Source organism: Gekko japonicus, unplaced genomic scaffold (assembly GCF_001447785.1).
Source record: "Gekko japonicus isolate JY-2015 unplaced genomic scaffold, Gekko_japonicus_V1.1 scaffold50, whole genome shotgun sequence".
Classification (NCBI taxonomy): Eukaryota; Metazoa; Chordata; class Lepidosauria; order Squamata; family Gekkonidae; genus Gekko; species Gekko japonicus.
Window position 1 is genome coordinate 943,120 of NW_015164666.1, and position 18,701 is coordinate 961,820.

The 18,701-nt window shown below is 45.3% G+C and overlaps 1 protein-coding gene across 1 annotated transcript in view; it reads right to left on the minus strand.

Annotated features, from left to right (window-relative positions):
- The window catches only part of DCBLD1 (discoidin, CUB and LCCL domain containing 1), an 87,862-nt gene that overhangs the window by 9,959 nt on the left and 59,202 nt on the right, over positions 1–18,701 (minus strand). Inside the window, 6 exon segments of the mRNA XM_015409058.1 lie at positions 1,694–1,909; positions 9,346–9,386; positions 10,673–10,806; positions 12,714–12,786; positions 13,595–13,646; positions 15,725–15,859. Of these exon segments, the coding sequence (XP_015264544.1) occupies positions 1,694–1,909; positions 9,346–9,386; positions 10,673–10,806; positions 12,714–12,786; positions 13,595–13,646; positions 15,725–15,859 (651 nt within the window).

Below are 18,701 nucleotides of genomic sequence, written 5' to 3' on the forward strand. Positions count from 1 at the left end.
GCTGAGAGTCGAGGGCCGTTTTCTTTTGAGTGTGCTTGCTTGCTATTGCTTATTGGTCTGCGCCCATCAGGGGGACCTGTATGAACTGGGTATAATAGTTTGTCTTCCCGCCTAAACCCCCATTCCTGACACAAAGTGTGTCATATGATGACCTGAGTAACTCTCTCAATAAACTGCACCTTTATTAAGGAACGTTGTTGAGCTTGATTGACTTGGGACTCTGTATCCAAACCATAAGAACTCTAAGAAAGACTCTGTATAATTCCCACTGTCTTTATAATTTAAACCCACTGATTTCAACGGTGTTAAGCATGATTATCCCAGACTGAGACTGAAAAATGTGAAGGGCAGGCATATTCTCCAAAGACACAATGAATGGGTACCAGGGAGCCATAGTCAATTGCAGCTTCTGTGTCTACCACATGCTCCTGAATGTTTAAAGGTATGTCCCTTCACGCTTTAAGCAGCAAACACAACTTCCATGTGAAGTACTCAGTTTCATCTCAGTCAAAAAAACAGGCTTCTTGTTAATTAGCTGGAAAATTCTGCAATGTTGACAACTTGCCTTCTGCATCTTAGAACAGAACAAGCAGAGGACCTGCTAGGACTTGTGGGGGGCATCTTATTTCCCCCTCCCCCACTATTTCCTCTTTCTCTCCTTTTGCCAATCCTCACTGCCTTAACTTTTTATCTCTCCTTCCCACTCACCAGTCTATTTTTATCTGCCCCCATCTTCAATTATATTATTTTATCCATATCCCACCTTTCTCCACAATGCAGACTCAAAGCAGTTGACATAATTCTAGTCTCTTCATTTTATCCTCACAACAACACTGTGATGTAAGTTATGCTGAGAATGTGTAAATGGCCCAAGATGACCCAGTGAGCTTCCATCAGAGAGTGGTGATTCAAACCTGGCTCTCCCGGATCCTAGTCTGAAGCTCTAACGCCTACACTGACGTTTATGGGCTGGCTGATAACTGAGCAGTAGCGGGCTACCAGGCCTGGGGGAGTCATGCAAGTCCCCTGACAGTAAATCTCCAGGTGGCTACTGCCAGGCCTGGCCCTGAAGAGTCCTCCATCAAAGGCCAAAACTGCCCTGAAAAGGACTGCCCCCTCCTTCTATTACTGACAGAAGCCAGAGCCTGAAGGCTGGCGATACTGTTGTGGTTGCCTAGAAATGGACACTGAATTAATTCATTTCTTAAAACTACAGGGGTAGCTTTCTATGAGGTTAACCCCCCCCCTTTCAGATTTGCAAACCCTGGGTGTTTGCAAACCCTGTCTTGTCTGTTCGTGGCTCCAATCTCTGGATTTAAATATCCATGGATTTGGCCATGCTGAGAATTAGATATACTGATGATCACAAACCTTGGGCTTGGATCCAGCAACCTACAGGGGTGTTCTCAGGAGACAGCACCCAGGCTAGCTTTGCAGAGGACAGAACTGGGTGTCTGGCTCAGGTGGTGAGACTGCAGCCCTGACAGTGTGTGCTGCTGTAACCCACCACTGGCTGAGTCACAGTCCACAGTCTGAGAACCACCTGTGTGTCAGCCTATGTAAGGTCTAATTTACACGGCTGTTAATAAACCTTATTGTAAATGTTACAACACGACCAGAACAAATACTTAGTGATATCATACTGCATTCGGATATAATGTGGAGGAATAATACTCATCCGTAGACAACTGACCTGTTATTCTTTTTCTCTCTCCCAGGTCAATTTCCAGCCACTGGCGAAGATTGTTCTGGTTTGCTGCCCAGGACGGCCCTTGAATTCTGAGCCAAGCTTTATCTGGAGACCACTGAACCAGCTCCCCAATTTCATTGGTTTCATTCCAGGATGACGATGCAGTTACCAGGCTGTTGGAAACGCCTCCTCCTTCTGAGTTCAGTGATTTACTGCAACCTTAATATTCAAAATCAAAAACGAAGGATTGCTTGCATTGCCCTGGCAAATGCTTTATGAACTAACAGCAAAACTATGTGTTGGATCCCATGCACCCCCAATGGAAAAGAACTGGTGCAGGAGATCTCTCTTGCCTTCCTCTTCCCCCAGCAGACCTCTGTGAATGCTGTGAGAAAGGTCTGCACACAGCCATCACCTTCTGCAGACAGTGCGTAGGATCTAACCCAGTAAGTAAAGGCATCCACTTAAAAGAATGAATTACATCCATCAATAACTCATTAAATTCAGTGGCTTGAATCCTATGACATCATTCCATTTGTGTTTCTGTCCTGTGACTGTGGAGGCTTCCTTCCACGGTGACGCTTCCTTCCTCTTGCTGCTAGCATTTATGCATGTGCAAAGACTTCTTCAAAAATATCGATCCCGCATACATGGAAGCGTGGCAGAGGAAGCAAACAACACAACTTCTGCAGCAGCCATAGAGGGCTGTGAAGGGAACAGTGTCTTAGGACAGGAGCCTATATCACCTGTATGAATTCCTCTAAAGTTCAAGCACTCTTCTCACTGACCTATGCATCTTAGCCTGGACATCACTCTGTCCCAGCGGTAGAATCCATGCAGTTGAACATAATTCTTGCTCAACATAAACAGCTTTCTCAAGACACCTAAAACTAATTCTAGCTGGGTGGCTTGGGAGAAGAAATTATCTCCAAGTACAGAACAAATGGTGCTGATGTGATGACACAATTAGTTATTTTGCTGCTGATTCATGAACAGAAACCACACAAATTGTTTTGATTTGCCCAAAGTATGACTCTCTAATGATATACTGTTCAAATCTCCACTACACTGGAAGACATAGCACACTGAGTTGAACCTTACTGTTACAGAACATCTGCTAGGGTGGACTGACAGTAATGAGCAAGGTTTGCAGCTTTCAGCCTCTTCCTAGGAATCCTGGGATTCCTCCAACAAGCTATCAGAGGTTCCTTGGCATGAAGATCAGTAGTGATAACTATGAAGATCATTTTTGCACTGTTTACAGATCCTCTCCTGCAATGTGCATCTCCTATTAGTCTGTATCTGTTTATGCAACAAAGGCTCAACAGGCCTACACTGAGAGCATAAACCAGACTTTGACTCACAAGCCATTTAATGCTGGGAAGTTTTGACACACTGAAGCTCTTCAGCAGGTAGACAGATATGGAAGAAGTTTCAAAATCATTAAACCAGATAGAGCACTACTGCCATTTATTCTATAGGCAGCATTTTTTATTTGGCTGAGCATATATTTCCATATACGCTTCAAATACCAACAAGAAATATGGAATCAAGATAATTTAGGAGGTGAAGCCAGTGCCTTATCGTTATTGCAAGGGGCTGAGAGGCACAGAAGAAGTCTTAGCAGTGAGAACCTGTCAGCTAAGCTGCTATGAAGGTTGGGTGGGGGGTCAGTTGTATTCTAATTGCCTTTGCATTCCTTCTGTGCTTCTTTAACTGCTGTAACGCTTATCTCCAAGTTCTGCAGGTGGTGGGATGTTGATGTCCTGTTCTAAGGGAACCGTGGGAGCGAGCTTGGTTCCCAGCTTCAGCACAAAACGGCCAGAGCGCCTTCTCCCGCGCGTGGGAGTGTAGCTAATTGGCCAGGGCAGTGGGGGGGGGTGGTGCATACGAATACCCTATATCCTATTATGCCCCAGGGGCAGCCGCCATTCTTAACAGTGCCTATGTTAATGCATCTATAGCTCTTCAATAAAGTATTACCTTTCCTGATAAGCGTGTACTCCGTTGTTGGCTGTGGGTTCTGACATTCTGTTAAGAATCCTTCATTCTCTATCTACGCGCCTCTCTCCCCAACTGAGATGAGCAACGGAGAGGAGAAACTGATTCCTTCTGAAAAGGAGGATGAGGGAGAGAACGAAATACCTATCCCTACCATGTCTGAGGGGGAGACTTCCACTACCCAGGCAGCGGCACCAGTGACCACCACTTTGGGAGCCATCCCAAAGACGACATCGACCCTGGTGTTCCTGACCCCGTTGGGGCTGCGGCAGCCGCCCGGTCCGGGGTACTGTCCGAGCTCCAGTTGGGGCCAATTCAACCCGGATTCCACTGCCGAGACTTATATGCTTACACAGGGGCCCTGGAAGGACAGCAGGTTCGACCTGGGATTTACCTCAGCTGGAGATTTTCCCCCGTATGGGGCCTCCTTTGAACCACTGCCGGCCCCGTGGGTGACAGAGAAGTCGAAGGCGAGGAGTGGGCGCTTGTCCCCAGATGAGGGGCTGGAACTGGCCCACAGGATGGAGGTGGCGGATTGAGAGAGGCGACAGCTTCAGCGGGATCTGGAGGACATTATTCATGCAATCCCGCAGTTGGTGATCCAAGCCATTAGAGAGGAGAGGGAAGCCCACCCGGTGGCACCGGTGGTGCCTGCGGCCCCACTGGCTCCCCCGCCGCCGCCCCGGCCTGGAGATGTGCCCAGGCCGGGCCCAGGCGAGGTCCCGGGTCTAGCACCCTGGCCCTGCAGTCCGAGAGGCCCGGTGATTCATCGCCCCAAAAGACCTCATCAAGGCCACGTTCGATGGGAACCCTGAGGAGCTTTCCTACTTTGTGGTTCGAGTGATGAAATTCGTGGAAAGATCGGGCCACCTATTCCCAGATGACAGCAGCCGCGTGGATGTGGTAGCGGCATGCTTGCGGGGCCCTGTGGCGGCTTGGTATGTGGGGCTGCACAACGTGCAGGGCCCGGAGCTAGTGAATTTGGATGCTTTTATGTGGGTGTTGCGTGCCCAATTTGAAGACAGGAACACCAGGCCCAAGGCAAGGGCATTTCTACGTACCCTGAAGCAAGGCAAGAGATCCGTGAGGGAGTACTCCTCAGAGTTTAGGTTGCATGCGGCCAAAGTCCAAACTTGGACTGATCCAGTGCTGACGGAGCTATACCGAGTGGGGCTGAATCCTGAAATCCGGGAAACGGTCCTACGAGCGGTGGATCCAGTCTCCCTCCCGGCATGGATGCAAGAGGCGGAGAGTGCGGAAACCTGCCTGAACACCCTGCATCTGGACATCGCAACTGCGGGAGGTAAGCCTACCACTTTGGCTCAGAAGGGGAAACCGGTGCGGCAGTCCAAGTCTACTCGGGAGCAATGCATGCATCAAGGGCTCTGCCTGAAGTGTGGGAAAAGGGGCCATTTCGCGGCCGACTGCAGTGGAGCGGGGCCGAGCGACCAGGTGAAAGTGCGCTCAGCCACCCCAGCAAAAAGTCGACTGGGAAGCTGAAATACGCCAAGGCTTTGCAAGCAACCCCTGAATAACTAGAAGACGACTCCAGCAAAGATGACCTCGAGCCAGCAGGAAAAGGCCAGGTCCTACTGTGAGAGGCGCGGCACAGCAGGGCCCGATCCCGGAGGTGCCTAAAGTGGTGAGCAGCTTCCCCCCTTTTTTTCGTGACTGTGACTTTAATTAACCCCGGCCTTGGAACGCACTCATTGACTCGGGGTGCGGGAGGGATCTCATCAACCCCTCCCTCATTACGGGGCTAGACGCAGGGGTGGTGAAGCTGGAAGAGCCTTTGATTTTTACCCAAATGGATGGGTCCACTATGAAAGAACCTTGTGAACACGAGACTGTACCATTACGGGTTGGGGCGGGAGATCATTGGGAGGAGCGGCCATTCATGATCACCCCAGCCGCCAGATTCCCGCTGGTCCTAGGCAGGCCGTGGCTGCATGGGCACGATCCCTACATACTGTGGGATGAAGGGAAGGTGCAATTCATCTCACCCTGGTGTCGGGAGCACTGGTGGGACCCAAAATGGGGCCAGCAGCCGATAGCGGAAACCCCTAGTGTGTGCTTGGCTCATGATGAGCTGCTATCCATTCCCCCCGAGTACCGGGACTTGGCCAGGGTGTTTGAGGAGGAAGAGGCCGATGAGCTCCCACCTCATAGACACTCGGACTGTAGCATTGAAATATTGCCTGGCCAGAAGCTACCGAAGGAGCGCATTTACGCAATGGGGCCGGCCAAGAAAGATGAATTGCGCAAGTTCATCGACAAGAACCTGGCTCGTGGTTTCATCAGACCGGCCTCGTCCCCGTTTGCAGCCCAGGTATTGTTCGAGAAGAAGAAAAATGGGGGGTTGAGATTATGAATGGACTACAGAGGCTTAAATGCAGTATCGTCAACTAATGCATACCCCATGCCCTTAATCAAAGACTTGGTAGCGGAAGCGGCGAAAGGGGAAATCTTCTCTAAGTTGGATCTTCGAGATGTGTACTTTCGAGTGCGCATCAGGGAGGGGGACGAACATAAGACTGCCTTCAACACCCCTCTTGGGCAGTTCGAGTACCGGGTTATGCCGTTCGGTCTTCAGAGGGCCCCGGGGGTCTTCATGAATCTGATCAATGAGGTGTTGCACAAACATTTATTCAAAGGGGTCCTTGTTTACCTAGATGATATCTTCCTGTACTCCCCCGACCTACCCTCCCACGTGAAATTGGTGTGGGAGGTATTAACCACATTGCACAACCACAAACTGTTTGCCAGGGGTCTGGAGATGGACCCGGGGAAAGTTCGCGATGTGCTGGGATGGGGGGTACCCCGCACCCAATGCCAACTCCAATCATTTCTCAGATTTACAAACTTTTACAGAATTTTTTTGCCCAATTTTGCCCAGGTCAGCTTACCCCTAACGGACTTATTAAAGACAAAGGGGAAGGGGCCAGAGGCTAGTAAGCCGGGCACAGCGTTGCAATGGAGTAAAGAGTGCCAGGAGGCTTTCGAACGACTCAAAGCCTTGTTTACCTCAGAGCCAGTCCTCACCCAACCCAATGAAATGAGAAAATTCATTGTGCAAACTGATGCGTCAGATGTTGCCATGGGGGGGGCGATCCTCCAAGGGGGGGGGCTTGCTACATCCCTTGGCATACGTGTCAAGGACGTTCAATGCCACGGAACGTAACTGGTCCGTTTGGGAAAAGGAGGCGGGGGCAATAAAACTCGCCCTATCCATATGGAGACATTGGTTAGAGGTGGCGCGAGTCCTGTTCGAAGTTTGACTGATCATAAGAACTTGGAAACACTCAAAACACCCCGGTGTCTTAATGCTAAACAGCTAAGGTGGGCAGATTTCTTTTGCAAATTCCAATTCACCCTGCACCACTTCCTCGGCTCCGCGAACTCTTTGGCTGATGCCCTGTCACGTCTGCCCCAACATGATAGCCAACGCGAGGTGGTTTTGGACTCGGTGTTTACGCCTTCTCATCTGGGCGGAGCGGTGACGATCCGCAGCCAGACACGCCCCACCACTCCACCCCCTGTGACGCGGGAACCAGACCCTCCCGGTCCAGACACCGGGGGGGGGGGGGAAACTTGGCACAGTAAGTTCGCCTCAGCCTTCTCGAAGGGTGACAAGGCAGTACTCGAAGCTGAAGGTGATTTCGAGCTACGGGCGGATGGCTGTTGGTATCGTGGACATAAACTGTTCGTTCCCCTCTCTCTCAGGGGGGGAGGTGTTACAAGCCGTGCATGGCTCCAAACTGTCGGGACATCTGGGGTTCGTTAAGTCCCTTCAGCTCTTTCAACGTCAATTTCGGTGGCCGCAAATGCGAAAGGATTTATCCTCTTTTGTTAAATCATGCCAGATCTGTGCCATGAATAAACCTAGACCAGGGAAAACCCCGGGACTGTTACACCCACTTCCTACCCCAAAAGCAGGCCCTGGGAAGTAATTTCCATGGATTTCATCACGGATCTTCCACAGAGTAAATCGATGACTGTGATTTGGGTGGTGGTGGATTTATTTTCCAAGCAAGCTCATTTTATCCCGTTTGCCTCCCTGCCCACAGCTAAAGCTCTGGCCAAAGCATTTCTTCTCCACGTTGTACGGTTGCACATGCTCCTGACAAAGGTGGTCTCTGACCGGGGAACTCAGTTCGTTTCTCGGATCTGGGGGGAGCTCATGAAGCTGATGGGGGTGGAAAGGGGCCTGAGCAGCGCTTATCACCCAGAAACTGACGGACAAACGGAGCGAGTTAATCAGACTTTGGAACAATATATTCGTTGTTTTGCTATCAACAAGATAACTGGGTCGAACTGTTGCCCCTAGCTGAATTCTGTTATAACAACACGTATCACTCTTCTACTGGGATGTCCCCGTTTAAAGCACTGTATGGTTATGACAGCCCGCCTGTCCCGTTTTTGGAAGGGGACAGAGACTTGGGGCCGGGGGATGCTGCTCAGTGGTGTAACCAACTGAGGGACTCCTGGCCTCTCCTATGTAAAACTTTAAATGCAGCCAAGGAAGCGTACAAATCTCAGGCTGATAAGAGAAGGGTGGAGGGTTGGGCTCTACAGCCTAGAGACTCGGTCTATGTGTCTACTAAAAATATTCAAATGCTGCGTCCTAGTTGGAAGTTGGGCTGGAAATACATTGGTCCATTTCCAGTGAAAAGGGTGATCAATTATGTTGCGGTGGAACTGGATTTGCCTAAAAACTTGAGGAAACTGCATTCTGTGTTTCATTTCAACCTCCTGAAGAAGGATTCCGGTTCCAGCCTTTGGCGTCTATTGAAACTGGTACCCCCTCCTATCTTGATAGAGGGTGAGGAACATTATGAGATCTCTAAAATCCTGGACTCTAAGATCAAACATGGAAAATTGATGTATTTGGTTTAATAGTTAGATTTCGGACCCCAGCACCTCGAGAGTGGGTGGAAGTAGGGGATATTCGGGCCCCTTGCTTGCTGCAGAAGTTTCATCGGGATTTCCCGGACAAACTGGGTGACCTCCCGGAATGACCGGGAGACCTCCTGGATTGCCCGGTAGACCTCCCGGAATGGTGGGGAGAAACTGATTTTCGAGGGGGCAGTATGTCAGCTAAGCTGCCGTGGAGGTTGGGGGGGTCAGTTGTATTCTAATTGCATTCCTTTTGTGCGTCTTAGCTGCTGTAACGCTTATCTCCAAGTTCTGCAGGTGGTGGGATGTTGATGTCTAGTTCTAAGGGAACCATGGGAGAGAGCTTGGTTCCCAGCTTCAGCGCAAAACGGCTGGAGCGCCTTCTCCCGCACGCGGGAGTGTGGCTAATTGGCCAGGGCAGTGGGGGGTGTGTGTGTGTGCATACGAATACCTTATATCCTATTATGCCCCAGGGGCAGCCGCCATTCTTAACAGTGCCTATGTTAATGCATCTATAGCTCTTCAATAAAGTATTACCTTCCTGATAAGCGTGTACTCCGTTGTTGGCTGTGGGTTCTGACAGAACCTAGGCGCACACTCACTTAACAACAAATTCTATAAAACTCACCAGAATTAGCTCTGAATAAAAACCCAAACAAACACAGTATTTGGCTTGTCGTTTTTCTTTTAATAGGACTCATATAAACTTAATTTTTTTGAGTGGGCTTTAATGTATGAAATGGAAAAAAAGTTCTTACCATTTGTGGAAAAGATGAATCGTTTCTCTGACAGAGAGCCACTGTAAAGGAAAAGAAGTTATAGTGTGGGCTACTTACTCTCAAAGATCAGGAAGTTAATTTAAAATGAAATAATCTGAATTTACTTCATTGATCTTCAAACTTGCTGCCCCTAACATACACACTACATCTGTGCTATGGGATAAAATATTATGTTAGCATTTCAGAGATGTTATCACTGCAGCCAGAGAACCTAGTGCCGGAGTTAAGGGTAGGGATGCTAAGACCAGCCTACTCAAATCCTACAGATTACCCCTATTGGGGTACTGATGTTGCTGCTGCCTTCCATATCACAGCAAAACTGATAAGAGTAGTGTATTTTTCTGGATAACAATACTGGCAACCAATGCTCCCTCTAAGCTGTGGAGCCTTGTGAGCAAAAATTCTACTTTATGAGCTACTGGCATTAAAGTTGTGAGCGTGCAATTTGGCTGCTGCATAAATTGGTTTGCTCTGGAGCCATCCTTCCTGAGCAAAGACAAAAATGTGTGAGCCAGAGGCTAAAAAACTGTGAGCTAGCTCACACTAACTCAGCTTAGAGGGAACACTGCTGGCAACATACTGGAACCTGCAGTTGTTTATAATCAGTTCTTATTTCATAATGGACTGGGAAGACTTTTTTTGGGGGGGAAGATACTTTGCGCTAGCAAGGTATAGTGGTCAGAGTGTCAGGCTAGAATCTGAGAGACTCATGTTCAGATCCTCATTCTGCCATGGAAGTTTGCTGGGTGACCTTGGGCCAGTCTTACACTCTCAGCCTAACCTACCTCACAGGGTTGTTGTGCAGATAAAACACACAAGAGAAAACAATGTAAGCCACTTTGAGTCCCATTGGGAAAGCAGACAGAGTATAAAGTAATTTTTTAAAAATAATACAGTTTATAACCATGATCATGGGTCTCTCCAAGTTTCTCTTTAGAAGGTGGATTGTTTCTCTCCCAAGATAAAAACATTGGTTGAAGACTGCAACTATCAGCAAACTCTTATTTGCAGAATGCCCTCAAAAAGCTGCAATACAAGCTGCATTTTAACCATGGGTACAATTCTACTGCCATGATATATGTCAAAGTTTTAAGCAAAGAGGCGAGTTTGGAAATTAATCAAATTCAAACCAAGTTCCTTCTATTATTTTATACACTAAATCCCATTGCCAAACAATGGCAATTAGTAATCCTCTGGTACCTCATTGTCCGCCCTTCACAGCTATATAAGGATAGGGCACTGAGATCTTTCTTTCTTTTTTTTTTTGCATATACATAATTAAAAGATAAACACACACAATACATACTCCTGTGAAAGGATTCCATTGGCCAAAATTCCTTGATACCGACTTGCTCCTTTCTGCTGAATCACACTGATCTGACCGCCCAACTCATCTGCAATTACTCCGGCATGTATGGCAGATTTGCACAGCAAGGAAGTCTGGTGTACAGAAATCAAATGAAAGGTGAGTAAAAACAAGATTTTAGTATTAACCACCCCAAAAAAAACCCTCATCACTAATGACTTCATAATAATATAAGTCTTTCAAGTCCTTACATCCATCAGAATTTCAAAGTCTAAGAAGAAGAAACAGAAATCCTTGGCAGATATTACATAGATTAAATGAAGAAGTGTATTCAATGTGAAAAAGTTGACAAAAAGATTAAGTAAGTTTAACTGTTGAGCAGATATGTTTTAAAGTTAATATTTAACAATGCAGTAATCCTCACCCACACATGCTTGTTCAGAAAATCATTAATGCAGTGGGCTGGATCCATGGTTCTCTTCTGCTACATGAGCAAGGACCTTCCCACTGAAGGACTCTGTACTTAGCAGTAGGAAATCACAGGATGTAACCCAGTGACATTTTTCCATTATATATGTGGAGAAGACCAAGGTCAAATGCTTTAGCAGTTTTGCTGAAGATATTCTGAACACAACACACCACAGAGGCAAGGCTGAAGAAATTTTGCCTAATTGTTGCCTGTTTTGCAAACTAAACAAGAAGAACTGGCTTCAACCTCCAACTAAAGTATTATATCAATTAGACTTTGTGCAAACACAACTCTATGATGGGGTTTACAAACCCTACACATACCCCACAATGCACTTAGTATTAAAGCGACATCTGGTCACCACATTTCTGTTAGATCAAAACAGGCGAAGTTCTTTTCTTCTTCCATAAATGGGAGTTAACTATGATGATGCTCAGCAGCAGAACACATGCTTTTCTAACATCTATTCCTTTAACAAAAATACCATTTTGATTTCTTAGCTTATGACAATGCCAATTTAAACTCTTCTCTATTCTAAGCTTATGGGGACAGCATATGAACAGCATACTAATCTAGGAGACAAGTCACAGGTGCTACAAGCAGGGGACCCTGTAAGGACTTATGGATCATCTCATTTCCCCCTCTCCTGCTATATCCTCTCCCCATAGTCTCTCCCTGTTTCCCGCTTCCCTTCCCACCTACTAGTCAACCTATCTTCATATACCTCCCCAATCTTCAGCTTTCTCTTCTTCCTTCTATTCCTTACAGCCTTTACCTAGGAAAACTAGGTTGCAGTTATACAGTGATGGCCAGTGGACCTAGTTGCACAAGTGAGGAACCCACAAGGCCCTGTGGGGGTCCTCTGTATCCCCCTCCTCACACCATTTCCCTCCTCCTGGCAGCCCCCATATCCTCAACCTTTCCTTACTTCTTTTTCTCCTTCCCACCCAATAATCAACCAAACTTTTATCGGCACTCTATATGCCGCTATATTAATTATTATTTACTTCATTTATATTCCTCCTTTCTCAACACTGGGGACCCAAAGTAGTTTACATCATTCTCCTCTCTTCCATTCTGACCTCTCAACAACCCCATGCAGTCGTTTAGGCTGATAATGTGTGACTGGCCCCAAATCAGCCAGCAGAGCAGGAATTTGAAACTGAGTCACCCATATTCTACTCTGAAGCACTAACCACCCAGTGTTTTGTTTTTAAGATTTCAGATTTCTCTGCAAAGAAAGATCTGTTTTGTCTGTTCATGGCTCCAATCTCCAGATTTAAGTATTGGCAAATTTGGCTACGTTGAGAACTAGATAGATTGAGAAATGCCTGAAACTACCTATAAACAGAGCACCCAGACTACATGTGGTCCTCCAGCTCAGTCTGGCTATTATAATGTTCACTGTACAAGTTCTTTACAACTATTCTCCACTTTGCGTAGCTGGCTGTTCTATCTGCCTCTGAATCCAGGGCCTAATTTCTGAGTTTTCTGGTAATAATATTTTTCCAGAAATGGCAATGTTGCTAATCCACCATTTTGCTCTACAATTGTTCTGTCCCAAGTACTTACATCTCTGTATCCTTCCACTATATTCCCAGAAATATCACCTGCTATCTCTCTGCAACCAGCGGGACAGTACCTGCTGCAATGGAAAGAGAATTCAATTTGAAACATGGAATGTCCTTCACATGCACAGAGCAAAGACCCATTTTACTGACATGCTGTCACACATCCCAACATTAGCATGCTTTTGAAAAAACAGATTCCTTTAGGAGGAAGTTGTTTTCAGAGTTCAGACTTACTCGTGCATTGTATGTACTGGCATACAAATAACAATGGAAATGCATTCCCCCCTGTCTGTTCCCTACTGTTGCCCTGCATGCTCAAGGAATAATAATAATATGAAAGCGGAACGTATTCCAGCCATACGCTTGCACGGAATTCTTCAGGCTCAAACAGCTAGCTTGCATTCCATTCTTCTTTACAACAATTGCAAGAAAGGCTCACTTCAAATAACACAGAACTATTTAAAGTAACATGGGTAAGCTTTTCATCCAAATTAGGTTTAATCCTGCAAAATGGTTATATTCTCAAGCCCCGGCTCCCAATACTTCCGGAAGCCCTGAGTATCATGCATAATGCTAGTTTACCTTGCTGGCATAACTACTGATCACAGCAATTAGAGTTCTGGGGAAGGATTCCAGCATTACTGTGGAGTGAAAGGGCTCAGGAAGACCTCTGTGCCTCTCCCTGACAAGTATTGGATAGATAATCACAGATTAAAATTTAGACACTCCAAACGTCTCCAGAAAACACATTCCTGTGGTCAGCAGCAGAGCTTCAAATGCTTCACAAGTGGTCATGTACCTTATCCGGTTACAGTAGTAAGTACGTTAAGTGCAAGATGCAGCATGACAGCCAACGCATCCCACACCCAAACCTATATTTACCTGAATTCAGTCTCCACATGGTGGTTTGCTCTCTCCAGACATGTGATTAGGTCTGTTGCAAATAAAAGTTATTATGAATCTGGAATGTACACCACAAGCACATAAATTGTTGGACAGTTATTTAAGACTAAAATGTTTTCTCAAGTTTGCCTTAAGAACAACCAATAGCCACTGCATCCAACATACTTCCCCTCTTTAGCCTTTCCCTCATCCCCCCTGCCCAAACCCTGCTTTGTTCAGCCAGATTCTCTCTTTCTTCTCTTCATGGAGCAATTCTCTCACCTGAATAAACATATTAGTGAAGGGTATTATTCACTTCCTGTTACTAAAAAGTTATTGAACACTCTACAGGATCAGGACTGGCAAGCACTTGAAAGCAGCAGTCAATACAGTTCTGCTACGCTTTGGTAGAGCAGTTATCTGTGCCACATTTAGATGTAGGGATGGGCGCAAACCAGGAAAATGCACAGTTCATGGCACGCCCAGGTTGCGAACCACGGTCACAAACTTTTATTTATTTATTTATTTATTTGATTTATACCCCATCCCCAAATCCAAGGCCAAAAGAACTGGTTCGGGTTGTGAGGTTCATGATGCAGTAGAACGTCCCCCCCCCCCCCATTTTAAAGACACCTAACTTGCAGGCAATGCCTGGCTGGCTCCAAATCTGGTAAGGACGTGGATTACAGGGTCCAAGGTGCAGCTCCTCCACCTCTCATTTCCCCAGAAAACACTTTCCTGGGGGCAAATTCTGGAGGGGCATAACTGGGGCCTAATAAATCCAATCCTAACCAAGCTTGGAGGGCAGGTAGAGGAGAGTCAGCCAGAGATCTCCTGCGAGTTTGGTGTCTCTAGCTTGCACAGGATCCATTCTATACACTCCTGAACCTGCACCTGTCAAAATAACTGCCTATCAGGTCAGGTTCAAGAGTGTATAGAACAGATCCTGTGCAGGCTAGAGACATCGAAGTCACAAGGGACCTCCCCCAGATGCACTCCCAGATGCACTCTGTTGCTTCGAAGTTTTGTAAACATTTAGATTAAGCGGAGACACCCTGTCTGGAAATGTATCCATTCATGTACCACCATGAACAGATGAAAAGTTCGTGCCAGTTGACCTGCCACGAACTTCGCTTTGTGAACCACGAACCGGCCAAAATCTGTCACGAACTTTGGTTCGTGAGCTGGTCTGTGCCCATCCCTATTTAGATGTCACAAACTCACTCTAGCTGGTTTATTTATTATTTATTTCATTTTACATAGCCAAATTTCATTTTATTTCTATCCCACCCTCCCCGCATGCGGGCTCAGGGCGGTTTGCGATGAGAATGAGTTAGAAAATTCGTAGGTTTATGTGCTTCCATCCCTTGTTCACGGAGCCAAGAATGGAGATTTTCTGGTGTCAAAGAAACTGCAGATTGGTGCATCATCCAAACAGGGTACTTTGTTAAAAGTGTGATTTGTTTCTTACCAACTGATTCTAAACCAGAATCAAACTGTTGGCAAGAAATGGATCACAGTTTGTTAAAGCAACTACCTATAATTTCTTTTATATAAGAAAATCTTCAAGCTTGGCTCTGTACATGAGGGGGAAAGCAAGGGAACAGTTTGAGGCAGGAAGTCCTCAGACTCTCTCTAGCTTGTTCACAGTGTCATCACATTGTAGTTTTGCTTAGCCCTTCTTATACATATTAATACTGACTTTTCACTGTGGATCAAGCTGGACATACAAAGGTACATTTTTAAACACATGACCTGGAATACAAAAATTCTTGCATATGTATCTCAGATGCTTCCACGCATACAGTATTTCCACAATTTCTACTTCTGACTGTAGCCCGTCATGACGCACAGAATGCTATTTTGCACAGGTATCTCAAAGCACATGGGAAGCTAGACTAAAGCCAGGTTTCTATAGGTTTGCCTGGCTTCTCACTCCCATTCAGAAGACTTAGGCAGAGAAGAGTTATTGGCGCAGTCCAATCTGGATTCCTCCCCACTTCCACAATGAAGGCAGGAAGCCATATAAAAGCTGGAGTAAGGAAAGAATTGCTCTCCTCACTCACATGTTCCTTTTCCCATCACCCCCCCCCCCAATGAGGTTTACAAGTCCAGAGAACTCAACTGTACCTGGATGGTCACTACTAGCAAAGGACAACAGAAAGCCCCGTCCAGACACATGAGACCTACTCTCAAAGTGAATAGTTGCTGCATTGGAATCCAAGATAATTTCTTCAGGGACAGGCATGTTGCCACAATATGGTCCTAAACAAAGAACAAATAAGACATGAAAAAAATGTTGGTAGCCTAGACACAATAACAACTATAGATGCTTCTGTTATCTATGGAATTTTATCTAACTACATAAATATTTGACTCTGGAATTTTGATTAGCAATCTTTGAAGTGACTGAGAATTAGATTATTGCCACTCTGTGTTCAGAGATTTGGGTTTTTTTAACATGACACTCTTCAAGTGCAAAAAGTAGCATTAACATTTTGGATTGGATTTTCTGATAGCTTCAAATAGGTGAGTGGCTGGCATTAACTAGTCTCTCGAATACAGCATTCTTAAAAGGCAATAATCAGTTACACAAAAAGTCCACTTAAAGGCAGCAGAATGTGACACGGACTTTCAATAAGATTATATCTAGAGATGCTACCAGAAGTAACAATTTTACCTATAATTGCTACATATAACACACACTGGGGCTGCTGTGACCCAGTGAAGAATTGGATAGCATTAGGGGAGCAGTGGGACTTAGCTAGCAACCTAAGCCTCTCCAGCCTGCTCCCAGTCTCCTGGCACCAATGTAGTATTATGCCATCAACAACACTGGTGTAACTGGAAAAATTCCCATAGAATTTGTGGAGAATGAAAATACAACTGCCCCCGCCCCTTCATGCAGCATAGGATGCCAACAGCCTGCGATCACAGTTCTCCCAAGGACTATACAAACCCCAGCCAGGCCAGAACACCCACAGTTCAGATGACAGATCATGAGGTAATGGCCTCATGTCAGGAGTAGTTAAAACACACATGACTTTGGTGATGAGAAGGCTATAGAAAGAGCACTTTGTTTATAGACAGCCAAGGAAGAGAACAAACTGCTGTAGCCTACGGCCAGCACTGTTCTTACATGTATACCACTTCAGAACCCTCCACTCCTCCAGCTGGGATTGCAAGGACAACGCACCACACACATGTAAGCAAGACAGGAACATCCTTCCCCGAGCTGTGATTGCTACAAATATTCTCCATGCCGCCCCCCATGTACCCACTCTGTGTGTTGCCTCAACAATCCTCCATCCCTCAACAGCGACTACCCCTTTCCCCAAGTCTTACTTGGACAATACTTTAGTTTATCAACCCTCCTCGAAGCTCATTGCTCAGGTTTCTAATTCTCCTCCAGGAAAGAAAATAATTTTGATAACAGACTGAAAAATCTCTATATTAATATGATGACCACCAATCATGTCTTGTCCCGCATGCACTAGATACACACAAAAGCATTTTTTTAAAAACAGGAAGAACAGGAAAGAAGAATGTTGCTCTTTTATAACATAAAGGTCACATGCAGCCCTTTTTCACCCTTCCCCCCTTTCCACAGAAGACATATTTTCCCACGGGTATTTTACTGATGCCTCCTTCTCAAGATACTCAGAGTCCTGTCTATTGCTCAGGTATAATTAAGGCTGCTGACTCAGTCTAATGCTGGCTGCTCTGGGGCTCATGAGTCTTTAACTTTATTCCAGATGACTACAAATACCTGCACAAAACGCCTAGGCAGTCTGCATGAGATGACAGCAGACAGTCTCACTCAGAAAGATGTTTTTTAGTCTGGCTTTTTTTGATTCAGAAAACTGTACAAAGGAAGTGAAATCACTGTACATCTAGCCTGAGTGATTCCTGAATTAACCTATGTTGTTACTCCTGGCCTAACAACAACAGCAACAACCTTTCTCACTGAGACTCAAGGTGGCTTACAAAATAGGAAATAATTCAATCAAATAGCAAAGTTGTCTGATAAACAAACAATACAGTGCCTAGGACTGAAGAGTTAGAAAACAATGTAAGCAAATAATTAAAATTTAAGCCAACAAAATTGTCTAAGGTTTGAAATACCATACTAAAGGAAGGGCTACAAAGGCAGAAGACACTGAATTGCATTAAAAGGGGTGTTATGTGTAATGAACATTGCAATACTCTACAATACTATCCCAGCCTCCTGAGCTGATCTATTATACCACAGTTCCCTCTATAAGAATGTCCTTCTGAACATTTCTGTTTTGCACTTTGTGAGACATGAGAGAAGCATGGGAGCTTTCCTGATAGCCTCAAGCAGGCTGTTCCATAATGCAGGAGCCTCCAAAGAGAGTGTGCACATTATGTAAAACTGGGCTTTATTCTTCTCTTTCTGCATACATCCTGATACTTTCTTCATCAGATCATGCATCTGATTAAATGGGCTGTAGTCTACAAAAACGTTAGTAAAGGTTTCCCTTGCTCGAAAGCCAGTCAAATCCGTTAGTAAAGGTTTCCCTTGCTCGAAAGCCAGTCAAATTAACAAATAATCATGAAAGTCAAAATTTTCGATGATTTTTGTATCCATTTATACACTCTTGACCAAAATTTTAAATGATTTTCTTCATCCTTGGAGTAAATTGCTCAGTCTATCCATCTCGGCCATCTCCAACAGTCTCTGGATTAGCTCTTCCTTTGATGCTATTTTATCCAGTTTCCAATTTTTTGCTAACAACATTCTGGTTGTTGTCAATGCATATGTAATAATATAAAGGTCACATTTATTATAACCATTCGATAATATATTTAATTAAAAAACCTCTGGTTTTAAAGGTAAATTAATATCCAATATTTCTTGAATTATCTTTTGTATCCCAACCCAAAATTTATAGATTTTCCCGCATCTCCACCACATATGAAAGTATGTTCCCACATTTTTCTTACATTTCCAACAATTTTTCGTTAAATTTGGGTAACATTTAGTAATTTTATCTGGCGACCAATGCCATCTATGGAACATTTTATAAATATTTTCTTTATATGCGGTAGCCCTTGTAAATTTTACAGCATTCCAAATTTTAGC